Raw genomic sequence first — 18,403 nt, forward strand, 5'->3', positions numbered from 1 at the left:
ACAGAGACTTGAGGTAGGTGAGGCTGGAAATAGCAGAACTTGCAGCAGAAACGGTGACAAATTCAAAAGTCCCCACCACTTTTAATGACACGGGGGTCTCAGCCAGGAGTTGGAACATTCAGCTGGAGATTGGAAGAGACATGTGGGCAAGCAGCCAGACCCCAGGAACTGTTGATCAGTGCACTTGGCCATGATGGTGGCAGCTGGTCAATGGATTTACTGCCTCCCCAGCCCCTGAGAGAGGTGTGGGAAAACAGGGTCTGATTGCCACTCCCTGGGCAGAACAGAATGGAGAACTGCAAGAATGGATTCAGTACCCTCTCCTAAGAGGTATACATGTCCACATTAAAATGCCTCTTCACACTAGAGGCACAAGAACTTCCCTATGACAAAAGAGTAAATTACCCCTTATTGCTCTCTTTAAAAAAATATTAAATGCCCTTCTTTTTGAGGATTAAAATAAAATGCACCTGGGGCTACCCTCCAAAACTGGAAAGCATAGATTATTCTCTCCTTTCTTCCTCCCCCTTTTTCTCTTTATCTTTTTACTTCAAATTTATTATTGTTATTAGCTAGCCAGTGTGCTGTTTTATGAGTTGAATGACTGCCAAAGTCTATTACTAATTGCACAATCCTAGGGATGTCTACTCAGAAGTAAGTCCCATCGACTTGCCCACCCCTCTTTAAGGTTAAAGGGAGTGTTAGCTTTTAACAAAAAAACATTTCCAATTTTTCATGAAAAGAGTTCTTTTCTCTGAATATATAGAAATTATCTCTCTCAGAAATTAAAGATTTCCATAAGAAATACTCTATTGTATATATCAATATAAAAATATTATAAATATTATAAAATACATATTATATATATTACTAAAAATATTATATGCGTAAATGTGGAAATTCATTGATGTTTCAAATAGAAGATATTGGAAGCCTTTTATGAATGCAAAGATAATTTTAGATAAATATTGGTTTTTTCAGATTAATTACTAATTATTATAAGGAGAAGAAAGATAAAATATGTATGGCTTTTTAATTTTAGTGGTTGACATGTTGTAATCCCAGGTTATTTCCCTGATGTGTAACCCTTGTATTCCTCTTAGTCTATTTTTCCCCCCTTACCTGTATCTGAAATAAATAAAATCAGTGAAAAAAAAAGAAATTCTCTCTCTCTCTCTCTGCAGTATGAGAGAAGTACTTCTCAGAAGACCTAATGGGCTGCATCATCTCAGTATATATTTTATGGCACTGAGAATCAAATCTGAGATTCTTTTGAGGCTAAAGTGTCTTAGTATACAACAGACATGATAGAACTGTTTGCAAGAGGAATTCAGCATTTCTGCCACAAAAACCTCATTTCGTGAAAGCTTTCAAAAGAGCAACAGACACAACAAAATGTGGTAGTGAGGTGTTTTAATCAACTCCCCAAAAAGCAATCACATACTTATGGGACCATAACTACAAATTTATGTTGCCCTCTACTTGCAGATAAATGCTCCAAGTTTATGACAAAAAATGGGTGAAAATGTGCTAAAATTGCATTTGAAATATACAGTTTTATTTATCAAGTATCCTACTTACGACCATCCTAACCTATTCCATACTTTTAGGTAAGCACTGGTGGCTTTAATGAGGTGACAGAAGGCCATTATTAGATTACCTTTCCTCCATGACATATTTTTTTTCCTGTTGAAACCTAAAAATGCTATCACATCATTTTAAAATGCATATGGAGGGCGGTCCTGTGACTGAGGGCGCAATCCTAACCAACTTTCCAGCACTGGCATAGCTGTGCCAGTAAGGCAGTTGGGGGGCAGTCATGGAGGCCTCCTCAAGGTAAGGCAATGTTTGTTCCCTTACCTCGGAGTTGCGTTGCCCTTACGTCAGTGCTGGAAAGTTGGTTAGGATTGCGGCCTGAATTGAAGAAGAGTTGTGCTTCCTTCCATCAACTGTTCTGATAAGACTAACGTTTTGGTCATAGGCGCATGGCAATAATAGTTCATTAAATCATCTTCTCCATTCTGTGTTGGGAGTCACTCAGTTAAAGCATTACATTCTTTCGACATTATTTATAACTAAACTTAAATCAGGTGAATTTATTCATTTCATACCTAGAACACCAATTCATTCATCAAATCGTAAAATGTTAAGAGTTACAAGGGACCTTGGAGGTCATCAACAACCTCCTGCTCAGTGTGGGCAGCTGCTACAGCATCTTTGACAGGTGGTCATCCAACCTCTGCTTGAAAACCTCCAATGAAGGAAAGCCCACGACTGGATGAGGCAGATTGTTTCAGTTCTGAACAGCTTTTATAGTTAAGAAATTCTTCCTATCTAGCCTTAAATATATTTCCCTGTAGTCATCAGTCACCCTGTGGGTTCCTTCCTGAAGCCACGTGGCAATGTGTAAACCACAAAATAAAATAAATCAAAGCAATGCCTGAGTGCAAACAGTGTGCCAAAAGTGACATCACTTTTCTTGAGATTGGGAAGATATAACATGCGATTAATATATTAATAATAACTCGGTATTTATATACCACCTTTCTGGTCATCGGATTACCCGGTTTACATAGGCAGGCATTTCTAAATCCCTCAAGGGGATTTTTACAATCATAGAGGTTCTCTCTTTCAAGAACCAACATTTCAGAATGGATCTTCCTGGTTTGGTCCCACTTCTGGCCTCCAGTTCTCCCACGCAGGCTGACAAGCAGCTCCATCTCTCACATGGAGGGCAGCCAAGACACTTCTTGCTCACACCAAGAGCAGGTGGAATCACTCAGCTGGGCTTCAAGGTCTCACCATTCTCAGCTGCCCGGGAGCACCATTCAGGGAGCTGCCCGGTGTCCTCGAACTGTCGACCTTCTGATGTTATCTTCGGGCTAAGGGAGGCTCTACCCTCTAGACCAGACCTCCTGCCCTCACTAACACAAGATTGTGAAAAAGACAAATTTGATTTCTGTTTTTCCACATGATGAAAAAACCCACAAAGTATCTACTGATCCTTATTTGCTATGATCTGCTAGAAAAAGCATTTTTTTTAAATCACCATCCAAATAACTTGAATGTGAAATTATGGCTGAGATTGGTGATTATATATTTCCAAAACTATTTGTTCAGTTACAGGGAATTCCCTTAGCCGTTGTCAACAACAAAATGGAGGTTGGTGAAGGGGATTACAGTACATGAGATTTGCTGCTTGTCCAGCTGCAGAACCACAGGAAGATAACATGCTCTGGATACAATAAGGGAGCGACACTGAAGAGAAAAAGATCAAGGAATGGCTCTGGAATTTGAACAAAGGGCCCATACCTGTTAAAACTGAAATTATGAGCACTTAGGTGTTAGATTACATACATCAACAGGAAGAAAATGGTGATTGCAGGCATTCAAAGAGAAATTTGGTGTTTGTGTGTGTTTCTATATGCCCCAAGGAGAATTCTTTGCTTACCTTTTGAAATTAACTTATGGGTTCCTCATGCACTCCTTAGATACAGTTGTGATGACTGAAGATGGTAAGCTTGATAGGGCATTTACTTTTTCATCATTCTCTTTTAGTTATAGGATAGGAATACATTTTAAAACAGGCAGACTAGAAACGAGAATTATCACTAACTGCTTTCAAGCATAATTGGGAATCTTTCCCTTCCTCAATGCCATGTAAGAGTGAGTGAAATACAGAACATACTCGTATTTTTCTGAAAGGCTAGTATATATACACAGCTTGTAGTATATGACGCCAGAGATGTTCTTTGGAATCTCCGGGGTCTTGTTTGTGCCTTGGGGTTCTTGTTTTTAGTGTTATTTCTTTAAGAATTTCATTTCTAGTCCCTGTGATTGCATATTTTACTAATGTATCAAATGCAAGATAGCACATCAAAGATGCCCTCATCAGTGTCATTATTAGAACATGGTGAGGGGGTGGATGCAATCGTCCCAGGCTCATGGGGCTCAAGGGGGCATGTCACCATACTAGCCAAACCTCCTTTCAGCAATCTTTGGGCCACTGCATGCTTTCACCATGAATCATGTTTTCGCTGCCAATTAATTTAATAATTTATTTCATTCATAAAATTTATTAACATAACAAAATAATAAACATTAGCAAAGCTATGCTCCCCATTCTAAGCCACAGAAATGGCCTACTATTTCATGGATCTTTCCCCCGTCCCACTTTATTTGATTAGAGGCTGTGCTCCACCCTCTACCACAATCATTTCCTCTAATTTTAAAGCCAGGACCAGGCAAAGTGCCTCTAAAATAGTGTCTGATTTTATACTTTCTGCATTAGGAGTTGGACAAATTTCCACACAGAATTACATTGGTTTTAACCATGTGTCTTATGACATAAATAGAAAGTATGTGGGAAGGGGAAGCTTTTTATTTTGGCCAAGTCCCACCAAAACTGTGCCAGGCTTTACACTTTCGGTGTTGGGACATTTTCCATATGCAAAATAGCACAGGTTTCAGCCATGCACTTTATGACATAAATTAGAGATATGGGGGGGGGGGGATGAACAAAAAAGTCACATGTTACTTAATAAGACCGTCATTTCTTGACGGCATATAGAAAAGCTCATCTGCTGCAATGATTAGCCACTGTGTCACTTGTGCAGAAGGCAAACCTATTACAGACTATTGGACTGAGTAAAAAGTAGAACTATCCCCCTTGCAGCAATGTGATCCCTTCCATCATATTGACAGGATTTGGTATCACTACAGTTTGAGCTCAAACAGGTAAGTCTTTCCAGGCAATTAAGGAGGGACGTAATTTTCTTATGTCCCTCCTTAATTGCCTGGAAAGACTTACTTGTTCAATCCTATGCACACTTTCCTGGGACTAAGCCCCCCAAAACACAGTGGAACTTACTTCTAAGGAAATATATAGGATTGGACTGTTAGTAGATACAGTACTCTTCTTAACCAATTATTAGTTTAATGAATGAAAACACAACCACATGCTTTAATATTTGTGATAGGAATTTCATTTTTATTTCTTCAATAATTTCACAATGTATATCAATTGTAACAGCAGGCAATCTTATTATGTGGATATGGCTGAGAAAAAGAAATCAAAGAAGGCACTAGACCAAACTCATGCTTAACAGAATAAACAGCTAAATTAATACTGCAAATGCAGTCATTCTGATAGCTCCTTTGTTAGATATGTCTGCTCAAATTCCATACAGAATAGTCAGTTTGTTTCAAACACATATAAATACATTTAATAAACTGTCAAATTATTTTTCAAATGCTGAGGGCATTTAGAATATGGGTAAATGTTATCATATATATGAAATTAATACACCACTTATGCATGCTGCATTCCACATGATATTTCATTTAGCAGCCTGTTTTGTAAATTCTGCAAAATTTAATTAGAATTCCATAAAAGCAATGTGAAACCATCATTCCCTATCAGTTCTGTTTCTGTGTATGCACAAATACAGATGCACCACTCTCTTCTTTCTATTGTCTCAGCCAATTTCTGCAACGATTAAGAGTGAACAGCCAGCTCCGTGGCTGTGATGGCTAAACATTATACATACATACTGGCAGAGATGGCTAAAGGCTTCAAAGATGATTGATCTAAAATGAGGAAAGTTTAGAAAAATATAAGGAGTAGAAAACCTCCTTCAAGTTAAATGCATAAAATATCTGAGGAAACTTTCTTTTTATCAGACAAAGGGGAATATATCAAATGTCAATTCAAAATAATAGGGGTATAAATTAAACAAAATACACTGTATTACGGACCATGTATTAAAAAGTGACAGTCCTCCACCTGTACTTAAGGCCACTGCACCATTGTAAAATGTGAGGTTCAGTGCATTTTAGCATCCACACATTATAATAATTCCATTTAGTTTTGTTGAATTTATAAAAATAAGCTTTTATTTTACATGAATGAAAGAACTCTTTTCTTGCAAGTTACATATTTATGGGAAACCATTCTTCATTACTTCCACTGATTTCATTCACAAACCTGGAAAACATATAAGATCAGTTAAAAAGACAATTATTAATCATTAAAGAAACATGAAAAAAGTAGTAGTTGCCTACTTTATGTGGATATTCCATATGATTGCTTTAAGTAATCAGTTTATATGATCACTTAACAATGGAAAAAAGTGGGTACAAAAATGTTATAAACATGGGTATGAGGTTATTGTCTGTTTAAGAAATCATATACCAGAAAGCCATTCCAGGCCTGATAAGCAATTCTCACCTCCATTTGCTCCTACTACAAAGAATTCATTCTAATAAAGTAGATTATAGTTCACAAAAGTTTTATGCTACAGTAATAGATACTATGCATGTTTACTCGGAAGTAAATCTCACCACAGTCAATGGAATTTACTCTCAGGAAAGTATGCATAGGAGTGCAGCCTAATAGTACAATCCTATGCATGTCTACTCAGAAGTCAATCCCATTGAGTTCAGTAGGACTTACTCCTATATAAGTGTTAGGACTGTGGTTTGTTAGTCTTTAAGGTGCCACATGATTCTCTTCTGGTTTTGCTCCTGCGTTGTCTTTGTGTTGATTCATCCATGGCCCTCTGTAACGGAGAAGACAAAAGGTTCATTCTCTGACAGAGCAAGAATAGGGGAGGTCTGTCACTTCTGTGGAGGAGACCAACAAAACTTTTGAAAATTTGATAGGCTTGGGGGGGAGGGTGGCTAACCAGAGACACCAATGATGGTTGCATCTGTTCTTAATTTTTAATTGAAAATGCCACCACCTCCACAAGTGAAGGTGGCAGTAGTGCTTGAAACACTGCTATCTTACTGGAGCCTTTTTCTACTGACTGTTCTTTTCCCCCAGAATGTACTGGACAGAAGATGATGTTGTTGCATCACAAAGTAGTCATTCACAGTGTATCCTAGGGAAAAAAGGAACTGCCAGGTAAGTTTGGGAACCGCTGACCTGACAGATCAAGCAAATTGCTAAAATGAACATAGACATGCTAATATAGAGCAAATGGTATAGTTTTTACTGCAAATTTATATCTCCTGTGCCTTTGTATGCATTTGTGACACAATCATAGTTATTATGAATAAGTGAAGTCTTCAAAATAGAATTTTGTAATAAATATTTTAAACTTGAACTTATCACTGCACATTCCTTATTTGCCACAGCTTATAAATGTGTTTCATAAATGAAGTAAAATTTTACAAAATACAGGACATGGAAAGTCTGGAATACCACTGGAAATGTTTATCTGAATGCAAGAAAGTTCTGTTAAGTCAAAATGACAAGTTAAACATTTATATCTCCAGTATGGTTTATGTTAGCATTTCCTATGGAGGATATTTTGAGGGTTGAAACTGAGATAAATTAGGAACCTTTCTGTGTGAAATCAAGAAGTCTGTGTGAAGTCAAGATACCTTGACTATACTTGCTTTTTTTTTTTTTTTGCATTTGTTTCATTTCACATTTAGATAAAGTGATGTAGTTAATTTGCTTATAGTGGCGTGTTTTATGGAAAAGCACTTGTCACTTAATTTTGTATTTCCAACACTGCTTACATTGTTAATTTTAAGAGCCTTGTAATTACAATAACAATGCCATAAGCAAAAACCTGAAAACAAACTGTTAACTTGAGTACACGCTATGCTGACAGACTATGGTATCATCTTTTATCTGAAGATGATTTGTTTGAGCAGAAAGACACTTCCACTCATCCAAGGCACCCCCTTGATATCTGCTATTTTCTCTTCCTGGTTCAGTCCTCATATCCAACACTATTCAGGAGGGTTCCCAGCCTCTCAAGATAGATTTGGATTGGTGGCACAGCCGGGGACAGGGTGAGAAATCCCAGCTCATGCTAGTTTGAAAATGCAACGAAACTGGTCTCTGCAAGGCCAGGTCCTTTACCTGCACTGAAAGCTGGCACTCTAAACTATGCCAGGCTTTTTATAGCCTCTGCACTTCGCCAACATTTCAGCACCTGGGTGCTGGCAGCCCGCATTTTCCAGGAGTTGCCGTTCACTTGAGAGTTTGGCCACAGCAACTGCATTCCAAAACCAGATGGCTGCTATTACCCCATATAATTATTTTTTTAAGACTTAGTTATTTCTTTAACCAATTTACAATTCTTAGATGTCACATACATACTATATTGCTTAGATCAAATAAACTTTGTTCTATGGTTAAAAAAATAGTACAAAGAACAGCCTACTGTATACAATAAAAACAGGTAACTATGAAAATTGATATATGGGTTTTAAATCAAGAGGCAAGGCTGCTGAAGCCTTAGAACCTTTGTAAGAAGGTAACCATTATTCATAATTACGGAGTTTGTTTTACCCCCTCTGCCTTTTGTGTTGCAGGTTCAAACTAAAGTAAACAGTTTGGCAGCCTGACAACAAGAAACAAATTTTGTATTTACATTTCAGTAGGCTGAACTCAGTGAAATTACTGTAAGAATAGAGGTGTTGGTAACATGAAAATTTGGTCTTTCTAAAGTGCAAACATTAACTCATTGTCACTTAATTCTCCATTCATCTTTAACGCCTGGGGATTTAACATGGGTAAATTTACTCCAAGAATTCACAATGAAGCAAATGAAAATTTTAGATACATGCTCAGCAGCAGAGACTTTCTTTTTGTATGCACACTTTATTATTCATAACACTAAAATTAAAAATGATTATTCTTAAAGTTTAGTCAATCATCCTTTATTTTAAACTATAATAAGCTCAAAATTGGTTAATATTGCCATTGAATTCTCAGGGATTACATGGAAATCATATGACTAGGTAATAATCTGGTGACAACTAGGCATGGGTGACAGCCTCACCATAAAACTCAGGAAGGATTATTTACACATGGCTAGTCCATCTGCCATTTTGCAATTTGTTTTGTAGCAGCAATACAAGGTGCAAAATCAGTATTGGTCTTAGTATGAGGAATAAAGGCTGAGTAATACTATTGGTCCATTTACCTCATTACTGTCCATACTGACTAGGCCTTAGCTCTCCTGGGTTCCAGACAGGGTTCTTTCCCAGCCCCACATGAAAACACTAGGAACTGAACCTGCCAGGGACTGAAGCACGGCCTATTCCAGCCCCCTGAAGACCTTCTAAAGCTTCCAGAGGGCATTTAAACACCACTTCTGGTTTTTGTCCAAAAACTGGAAGTGGGGTTTTAGGCTTTCCGGAAGCCTCAGATGGCCCTGTAGGGGTGGCAGCAGTGTTCATTGGGGGAGGCAGCATTCTACAGTCCTGGCCATGGATGGCACAGGGACCAGGATCGCCAATGGAACTTCCTCATGGGACAAGGGATGAAGAGGCGTAGGACATGGCCACAGTATCTCAATTCCATGTGAACTCAAATAATTCTTTAGAAAAAAAATCACTAGCTTGGATACCAGCTTGCTGCTCCTCTTGCCACAGAAGCAGTCCGTGCAAGAGCACAACTCTTTCAATTCAGTAAATAATTTCCAAGACCAGAGTGGTATGTGGGAATCCAAGCGGTTGTTGCACCAGATTTTAGCTGTGACCTCACCTCTGACACAAGTGAGTAGGAAGTATGATTAAAACAATTCTATATTACCATCTGAAATAAATTAAATATTATTTAGAGATTGAAATACTTAGATTTAGAGATTATGTTTAAATTGAGATTTGTCATAGCAATGTAATATTTAATAATTTTTATAAAATTAGTTTTCCCTGTAGGTAGGGCATGGCTCCAGCATGCCTCCAGCAAATAATAGTTTCTCCATAAGGCTGACATTTCTTATGTCAGTATGACTTATTTAAATGATTTCAATTCCATGCAGAAGGTGCGATGAGTGCCTGGTTAAACAGCTTGGTCTCCTGTAGCTATAAAATCTAAAATGTGTTAGGAAATGACACACATTTTCACCCTGGCAGATCACAAACTACTGTGATTTAAAACAACAACAAAAAGGCCAACTGGCTGAAACATTCACATTTCCAGCAAGATTATTTATGTTTACTGTACAACCATATATAATTTGTTATAAACTTAGTGCATAAAGATAAATAAGTGTGTGCTCCTTGTCTTAGCTTGTTATTTAAATCCTTAACCTTCAAATGATGCTTTTTTGTACTGGCACCCTTGACCCAAGTCTGTATTGTCCAAGAAGAATGCTCAGACAACCAGAGTTTTTAAAACCAGGGCAGAGAAATACGTGATTGTAGAACTTATTGTGCTGACATAACACTGTAGTCACGTCCTTTAGAACAGCACTTCAGAATGCTTGGCAGAGCCTCTTCACAAGCCATATGGTTGTGTTTTACTACACTTGTTCAACAAAGGCCTTTGGCACAGCGCACTTTTCATTTCTATCTATGAAAGAGATGAGTTATTATGTTAATGCGTTTGAGGCCACTTCCAGTCCTACAGTGGGGTTCCCATCAAAAAAACCAGCCAATCTTTATCCTTGTTAATAAATAACCACCACCACAAACACTTCCATTGGAAATAAAATGTATGTTGCAGTTCAGAACTGGGCTGGGTGAAATGTTCTCATGAAAATAGGGCACCTATTCTCTGAGCTACCACCAATTTCTAAGAAACAAGCAGTAATTGCTCACGTTTATCTGGATCTGCTTCCACTGTTTCACTTTCAGTATCACTTGGCAACATCCAGGGCTGATGGTGAGCAAGCTGAAGCTGTTGTAAGAATTCATCCTGTCACAAACAGAAATGCAGTTGAGATTTTCTTTAAAAGTCTGCACTGTTTAAATTGATTAACCAAACCAATTAAAGTCATTCCAAAAGGTGCTGCCTCTGATTAATTAGGCATCCTTCTTTGTTCTGATGTATGCTTGCCATCCTCCCGTCTCCCTCTTGGGGGAGAGGATCGGGAAGAGTTAGGTGAAGGCATGAAGCCATCTCATGCGCTGCTTTTATTGTTGATTTTTACTTCCCCTCTTGGAAGTAAGCTTGGAAAGGAAAATGGATAATTAATCTATCCTATCACCAAAGCATGGCATCACATTGGGCTCATGAAGCTAGGAGGCTGCAATTCTAGAGATTTCCTTGGGAGTTAGCCCCAATGAAGTTGCTGGGACAATGAAGTTGCTGCCCCAAAGACTAATGCAGAAAGCACTGCTGGTTTTATGCACATACAAATTTATGCAAATGATCAACTCAAACTCATATGATTAATTGATTGTGTTTTCTTTGATCACGTGACAGGTGTAACATCAATGGAACAGGTAGGCTGAAAAATAGCAAATAAATGCATCTTAGTATACACTGAACAGATGTAAGATTTAATAAAATCCAGATCTCACTACAAAATAGCCCAATTTTTAAATTACTTTCAGATCAGGGAGGACATGATTTCACAGAGAGAGACGCTGATGTAATTTTAACTCAGAATTCATATTAGGAAGGCTTCCTGGACACGTTGTCTGGAAAAATGTTGTTTGGACTGCTGTTACTGTGCTGGGAGTCCAACAACAAGTGAACCAGAGTAGATATGAATGTTCTTTTTCATTAAATAAACTTTTGTCAACAAAACAGAGTACTAAAGATTCTGAGATTCATAAGATGCTTCTTTAGACACGCAAGGAGTCAGAAACTGAACATGAATCTCAATTTTTAAGAAAAAAAGTTTGCAGGGGACTTTCAGACAACTTCAGGCAAAGAAGCTATGGAAAACAAACCATTTACTAAGCATGCAACAAAGCTTAGGACTGGAAAGGTTTTAACACCACTAAACTCAATTCAGAGGCAGGGTGGTAGTTATATGCTGGATTGACTTGGGGAAATGCAGGTTCAAATTCCTGCTCAAGCATGAAGCTTAGTGGGCAACCTTGGGCCAGTCACTGGGACCTCACATGGTTGTTTTGAAGATAAAATGAGAGGAATGAAGTACACTGCTTTGAGCTCCTTGCAGGAAGGGTGGTATATAAATGAAATTTTTTTTTAAAAAAACTGCTTTTTAATTCCTGTTTAGAGATGTAACTTTAATGTATTAAAAATGCTTTTGATTAGCTAAAAGATTATCCTAACTAACTGAGCAGAATATATACTTTTAAAATATATTTCTTCCAAGACTGGATGGCAGCCATCATTTTAAGAAGCAGCATTTCTCGTTTCACCCAGAGAGGAATACCTCTTCTAATGTGATGCCTGCCACCAGACAGGCATGCATTATCTAGAAATAAAGGAACTATTTGCTTCTTTAATTGTGTGAGAGCTCTATTCATTTTATAATTCAGCAGAGTTACAAACATCATCTTCAATGCAGCTTTTAAAAAAGTGTTGTAAAATACTGCTTTCAAAACAAGACCAAAAAATAGATGTGGCAAAGACAAACATGTATTTTAAGTATGCAACTCACACCCTATTGAAATAAATACAGGTTGAGACTCATTATTCGTGAGGGTTGTGTTCCAAGAACTCACCTGGATGGCAAAAAACACACTACAGCAAATCAATTTAAAAAACAAAGGGCGCAATCCTAACCCACACTGGAGCAGGCAAGCCAAGAGGCTTGCGCTTCATCCAATGCGGGACTGCAGCAGGCAGCGGCTCAGCCACGGGCAAGTGGAAGCTCTTCCCCTTACCCGTGGGTAAGGGCTGCGCACCCCTATGGGTCTCCTCAGACCCGCGCCACCTCCAGAGGTGGCGCAAGTTCAAGGAAAGCAGAGCGGTTTGAAGCTACTTCGCTCGCCCCGGGAACGGGGGTTGGGACCTGGCAGCTATGTTCCCGGCAGTCTCGCCCCGGGAACGGGGGTTGGGACCCCCGGGCCCGCCCCCCGCCCAGTAACGCCCCTCCCGTCCCCTCCCCATGCCTACCTTTGCAGCTTGTGCTGGTACAAGTAGCGGCGTGGGAGCCGCGTTGGAGGCTTCTGCCTCTGTCTGCACGTCAGCGCATCTGGATGCACCGACACGGCTCCCACCTAAGGAGGTGCCAACATGCTTTACGGCACGTTTGCAACTCCTCCAGAGCACCTATGCCAGCATAAGTGCTGGTTAGGATTGCTCCCAAAGTCTTTTTACAGAGTCATTCAGTCTCTCTCCAGGAGCTTAGGCTTCACTAGGAGGAAGCAATCCCTCCCTTCACCAGGAGCCCCAGGAGCCCCAGCAAGGGGGAAAGAATGACCTCACTGCAATGATAATTGCTGCCATTTAGCCTTCTTTCATGTGCTGGGGGAAGGGAGGAGTGAAGCCTGCAGAGAGAATAATTGATGGTACTGAAGTGATACTACGTAATTTGTTTTCTCTCACATTTTCACAGTAAGAAGTAATCAGACTATAATATTTCAATGGTTTATTAAACCCTGTCTTCTGCTTTGTTTCCTTTCTTAGCTTCTGCAACTTATTTGCACTACTTTGACACTATGAACCCAATTCTATCATCCCCCCCCCAACTGTGCAAAATATGGGTGTGCTGGGGGGGAGGGTATCAGGAGGTTTCAGAGGGGAAAGTAGATTCAAATCTCCTTACACCTCTGGAAGCCTCCTGCTCCAGAATGGGTTTCCTCAGAGTTGCTTCAAAGTTGCTGGTCCAAGTTTGAGGAAAGGGGGATAGGATCCAGCATGCACCATTAATATCAGATTCACTTCCTCCCACAGCCTCTCTGCCCATTCTCCCTCTCCCTGCCCAGTTTTGCTCCCTCCCCACCCCACTTTTACCTGCTACAGTGGGTGGCTGGCAATCCACTGGTGGACTGGGAGCGCTACAGTCTCAAGTGGGTAAGGGTGGGATATTTTGATTTTATTTATTTTTTTGGCCTGTTGCTTCTATCATGTATTTACATATCTGCTTAGCTTGTTGTGTTGTTGCTTTTTACTTACCGCCACATGGATTTTTAGAATTGTTATATTGTTTGCTACACTGGCTTTTTAATTATGTTTTAGGTTTTAAATACTTAAATTTTTATTTTTTTAAATCTTATATTGTATTATGTATTTGTCACATATGGTAAGCTGCCTTGAGTATTTGGAAAGGCGGGGTATAAATGTTTTAAATAAATAAAGTCGCTTCTACTGTTGCAAAAGTCTGCATGCAACACTCAATCCTCAATAGGGTTGAGATGTTAGTTATTTGTGTAAGATTATTTTTAGTTTACTTTGAGGCCTTGAGGCAGGATATTGCCCTGAAATACAAATAAAAATGAACCAACAAGCAAGACAGCACACTTACAGCCCAATCATAAACACGTTTACTCAGAAGTAAGCCTCTATGTTCAAATACCCCTAGATAAGTGTGCACAGGATTACAGCCTTTGTTTTATTATTAACAGCACACTTTAGCAGAAAAAGCATGGAAGTCTGAAACCTTAGGTCTTGCTTCCCTAACATCAGGATATTAAGAACTATTAAAGACTGCAACAAATACTGTCCCAATGAGATGAAGCAGATTTGGCAGTCTGTTGTCACACTTCATAAAACACTGAAAGAAAAAAGAACGCTCTGATCCTAAAACTTATTTGTCTCACTTGAGGCTGCACTTGCAGGAAAGTCTGAAGATCTAAAAGACTATGTATAACTGCATGCAGGAAAGAAAACCTTATTTACTCATATCTAAGTGATAATAAAAAAACATTTATCTATGTTATGCTGCTTGACTTGAATTTAAGCTGAGCTGGTAATGCAACACACCTGCATCTTCCCTACAATATTTTCCATGCCAACACAGCTGTAGGCAAGTGTACACGGACTCAGATAATCACGCAACCCGTCTTTTAGATGGGAATTACAAAACTAAAATTTTGGTCTTTTTACAAAATGAACTTCACAGCTGATATGTTAATCTTTACCAAGAGTTGCTTTATGCCTGTTTAAAAACAAAAGAATGTTTATATCATGGTCTCTCCTGCAAGAACAGAAAGAGCTGTAAAGAATTTCATTTGTTAGAACTGGGATAGGGAGGTGTGTGTGTTGCAGGCCCATAATTTGATTAACAATAAAAACTCATGGAAAATCTTAAGGCATAATAACACAATTAAAGCCCTCCTGGACCAGGCCAAAGGCCCCTCTAATTCAGCATTCTGATTCCTAATATGGCCAACAGGATACTTCTGGGAAACACACAAACAGGAGATGAAGCATACCCTCACCCGTCATTGCTCTCCTACAAGTGGTATTCAGATGCATAGTCTTTCTGACCCTAGAGCTAGTGCAGCGGCTCTCAAACTCTCATAGAGAGTTTACTTGCCAGTCCCTGCAGCAGCATCCTGGGGGTGTGGGGAGCCTTGTGCGAGTGTCTGCAGGGCTCCCCAGTCTCCAGAAAGTGAAAGTGGAGTGATCGTATTCCACCTCCACAAAACCAGAAGTGGAGTGCAATCGCTCTGCTTTCACTTTTAGAAGGTTGGGGAGCCCTGCAAAGGGTTGCATAGGGCTCCCCAACCCCCCAGGACACTGCTTCAGGGACTGGCAAGTAAATGTCAGTTCCTGCAGCCCCCTGAGCAACTCTATCCTAGGGATCACATCTCTGCCTCCCCCCTGCCCCCACCCTTTAAGGGGGCAGAGGCCAGGCCCCTCTGGCTGGGGCATTGCGATGCCCCAGTTTGAGAAGCCCTGAGCTAGTGTATAGCCATCATGACTAGCCTTTGATAGACTTGTCCTCCATGAATTTGTCCAACCCCCTTTTAAAACTGTTTTGAACTAGAGGCCATCACCATATCCTGTGGTAGCAAACAACACTGATTAATGATATCTTTTGTCTGTCCTAAATCTCCTGCCAATCAGTTTCATAAGATTAACGCAATGTTCAAAATTTCAATGCTGAAGTATGGCACATATTTATACCACAGTACCAACTGCATTTTCAAGTAAAGTTTCTGAACAGAAATACTAACAAAACTGTAAAGGAACCATGGCTTGCTCATGTTTTCTCTTCACCACAGAAATGCCTCCCTTATACAATCAAATAAGGATTGTGTCAACCACATTTGAGCATTCACATGTCATTCCTGCTAGCCTCAGTAGTACAATATCCTATGTGCATGCAACAGATGGGCTGGGACCCTGAAGGTAAGGGAATGCTCTATTTGCATGGCAACTGAAATGCCAAAGAAGACACAATGGATCTCACAAAACACCTCAGAACTTGTAGAACTTATGCATAGAACTTGTGGTGGGCGAAAAGCAGGCATTTTTATTGATTCTTCAGTTTGCATTTCCACCATGAACAATTAATCTCTGATTTTTCTTCTTCAGCAATCTAGCTATGTTATCATTCAGCATTCACTCTTAAATACATCTCCTAGTTTTATTCTTTTTTGTCATTACCCAAGTAAGGTATTTAAGAAAAACAGGACAGAAACTGAATGCAGGCTGAAAAGCATCCTAGACTGCCCCCAGAAAGCATGCTAACAATAAGAATTGTTATTTATGAAGCAATTATCTTTTTGCATGTTTAACTTTCAAACAGATAACAAAGCTACTAGCACTCATGCATTTTTCCCTGTTGCAACTTGGATCTGTGACATTTTCAAGTCATTCTGCCAACATGCATGAGAGAAGAGAACTTTACTGAAGATTCTAATTTTTCTGATGCCTTTTCTTCTTAATTAATCATAAAAAGGTAATGTGGAACAAAGCACAATTCCAATTCAAAATTAACACACAATCAGGAGTGAACATCAAACTGCAACTTTATACATTTGTAGAATTAAAAATAGCTTACTTCAGATAAACTGCTTCTTTGAGTGACATTTCCTAGAGCGTCTCCGCTTGTTTCGAGGAATCCTGAGGGAGTGCTGAAGGTCCTCCCAAGTTGGTTCTTTGATATTAATGATCGACTTCTTTGCATACTAATGATTCCTTCCTTGTTTCCTTGGTTGCTAGGGGAAAGAGGTCTTTGTAACAAAGTAGTTGGGGTTGCAGACCTGTTTGCTGGAGCTGGCAGCACTAAAGACCTGGTAGTCTGTGTACTGGGAGATTGAGGCCTACTGTTTGTGACACTGGAGACCTGCAGTCTATTGTTACTGGACAATGGTGGTGATTTGTTTTTTTGAAGCTGGAGTTGAATATCTTTCCCAGTTAGACTTGGCACTTGAGGTCCTGAGTCCTGGCCTGATGTGACTTTAAAATTTCCTTGATGATCTAGTGCAACTAAATTAGTTTGTGAGCTACTGATATTCCTCGACAGTCTTCCTTCTTCCCATAGTGCTAGGTCCTTAGCAATGTCTGTGCGTACATAGAAGAACAAAACAATATAAGGAAGACTGGGTGGGAAACAAAGACATATATCTGTATTATTGTTCTGTTCATCATTGATATGTAACACCTTTTAACTTGAGAAGACATCGAACTAACTGCTGCTCTAGTACTAGGAAACTTGGGTTTCAATCAGCCATGGACTTATCAGCTAACTTCAGGCAAATCACTGTGTTCTCAAGCCTCAAAATAATTTCATTTCAGAAGTTTATTTCTCTTTTATATTTTAGTAGTCATGTTAACAATTTGGCAAGTACAAGAAGATGCTTGTTCAGCCTACCACACTAAAAGCTTTTCATGAACATTATGAATCATTGTTTCATCACATATTGTAGCATTCAGGAGACCAGCACACTGAGACTGCAGAGAAAAATTAATTCATGATGATTTCATTACATTAAAAGTAGTATAGGGCTGCAAAATCCTATATACACTTCCCTTGGAGTAAGCCCCACTGAACATAGTGGAACTTGCTGCTGAGTAAAGATGAATATGATTGTGCTGCAAATAACTTGTTTAGGTTGAATGTACAAGAAAAATTATTGAAATACGATGGTTACTTAAATACCCTTCTTGCATGTAGCAGCCTCCATATGATGGCATTTTAAACAGTCGCATTTGTGTATACTTTTCTAATGTAATAAAACTTTATACTTTTAATTAGTGAATCTTAACGAAAAAGAATTAATCAGTTTTAAATACATTTAAATGAATGCAATATAATTGGCTTTCATTGACAGTAGTGATATTTGTTATTCCTTCCCCAGTAACATAAAACCTGGTTTGATTGCATGAGTAATCTAGATTCATTTTTAGGTAAGCACATCTTGCTGTGCATCTGCCCTCAATTAGTGGCATGTTGCATCCTTGATTGACGTACCTGATCTTCAAGGGGAGTTGTTCAGTCGTTAAGTCGTGTCCGACTCTTCGTGACCCCCATGGACCACAGCACGTCAAGCCCCCCTGTCTACCACTAACTTCCAGAGCATGTCCAAATTCATGTTCATTGCCTCCGTGACACTATCTAACCATCTCATCCTCTGCCATTCCCTTCTCCTTTTGCTTTCAATTTTTCCCAGCATCAGGGACTTTTCTAAAGAGTAATCCCTTCTCATGAGATGACCAAAGTATTTAAACTTCAGCTTCATCATCTGTCCTTCCAAATGAACAGTCAGGGTTGATTTCCTGTACGATTGACTTTGATCTCCTTGCAGTCCAGTCTCCAGTCCAGTCCAGTCTCAAAAG

At 39.3% G+C, this 18,403-nt stretch overlaps 1 protein-coding gene across 1 annotated transcript in view; it reads right to left on the reverse strand.

Annotated features, from left to right (window-relative positions):
• Positions 1-10,543: 10,543 nt before the first annotated feature.
• Positions 10,544-18,403, reverse strand: part of C4H8orf34 (chromosome 4 C8orf34 homolog) — a 125,890-nt gene continuing 118,030 nt past the window's right edge. The window contains exons 12-13 of the mRNA XM_066624407.1: positions 16,626-17,128; positions 10,544-10,666 (exon numbers count right to left, since the gene is read on the reverse strand). Of these exons, the coding sequence (XP_066480504.1) occupies positions 10,544-10,666; positions 16,626-17,128 (626 nt within the window). The remainder of the gene's footprint in view (positions 10,667-16,625; positions 17,129-18,403) is intronic.

Source organism: Tiliqua scincoides, chromosome 4 (assembly GCF_035046505.1).
Source record: "Tiliqua scincoides isolate rTilSci1 chromosome 4, rTilSci1.hap2, whole genome shotgun sequence".
Taxonomy (NCBI): Eukaryota; Metazoa; Chordata; class Lepidosauria; order Squamata; family Scincidae; genus Tiliqua; species Tiliqua scincoides.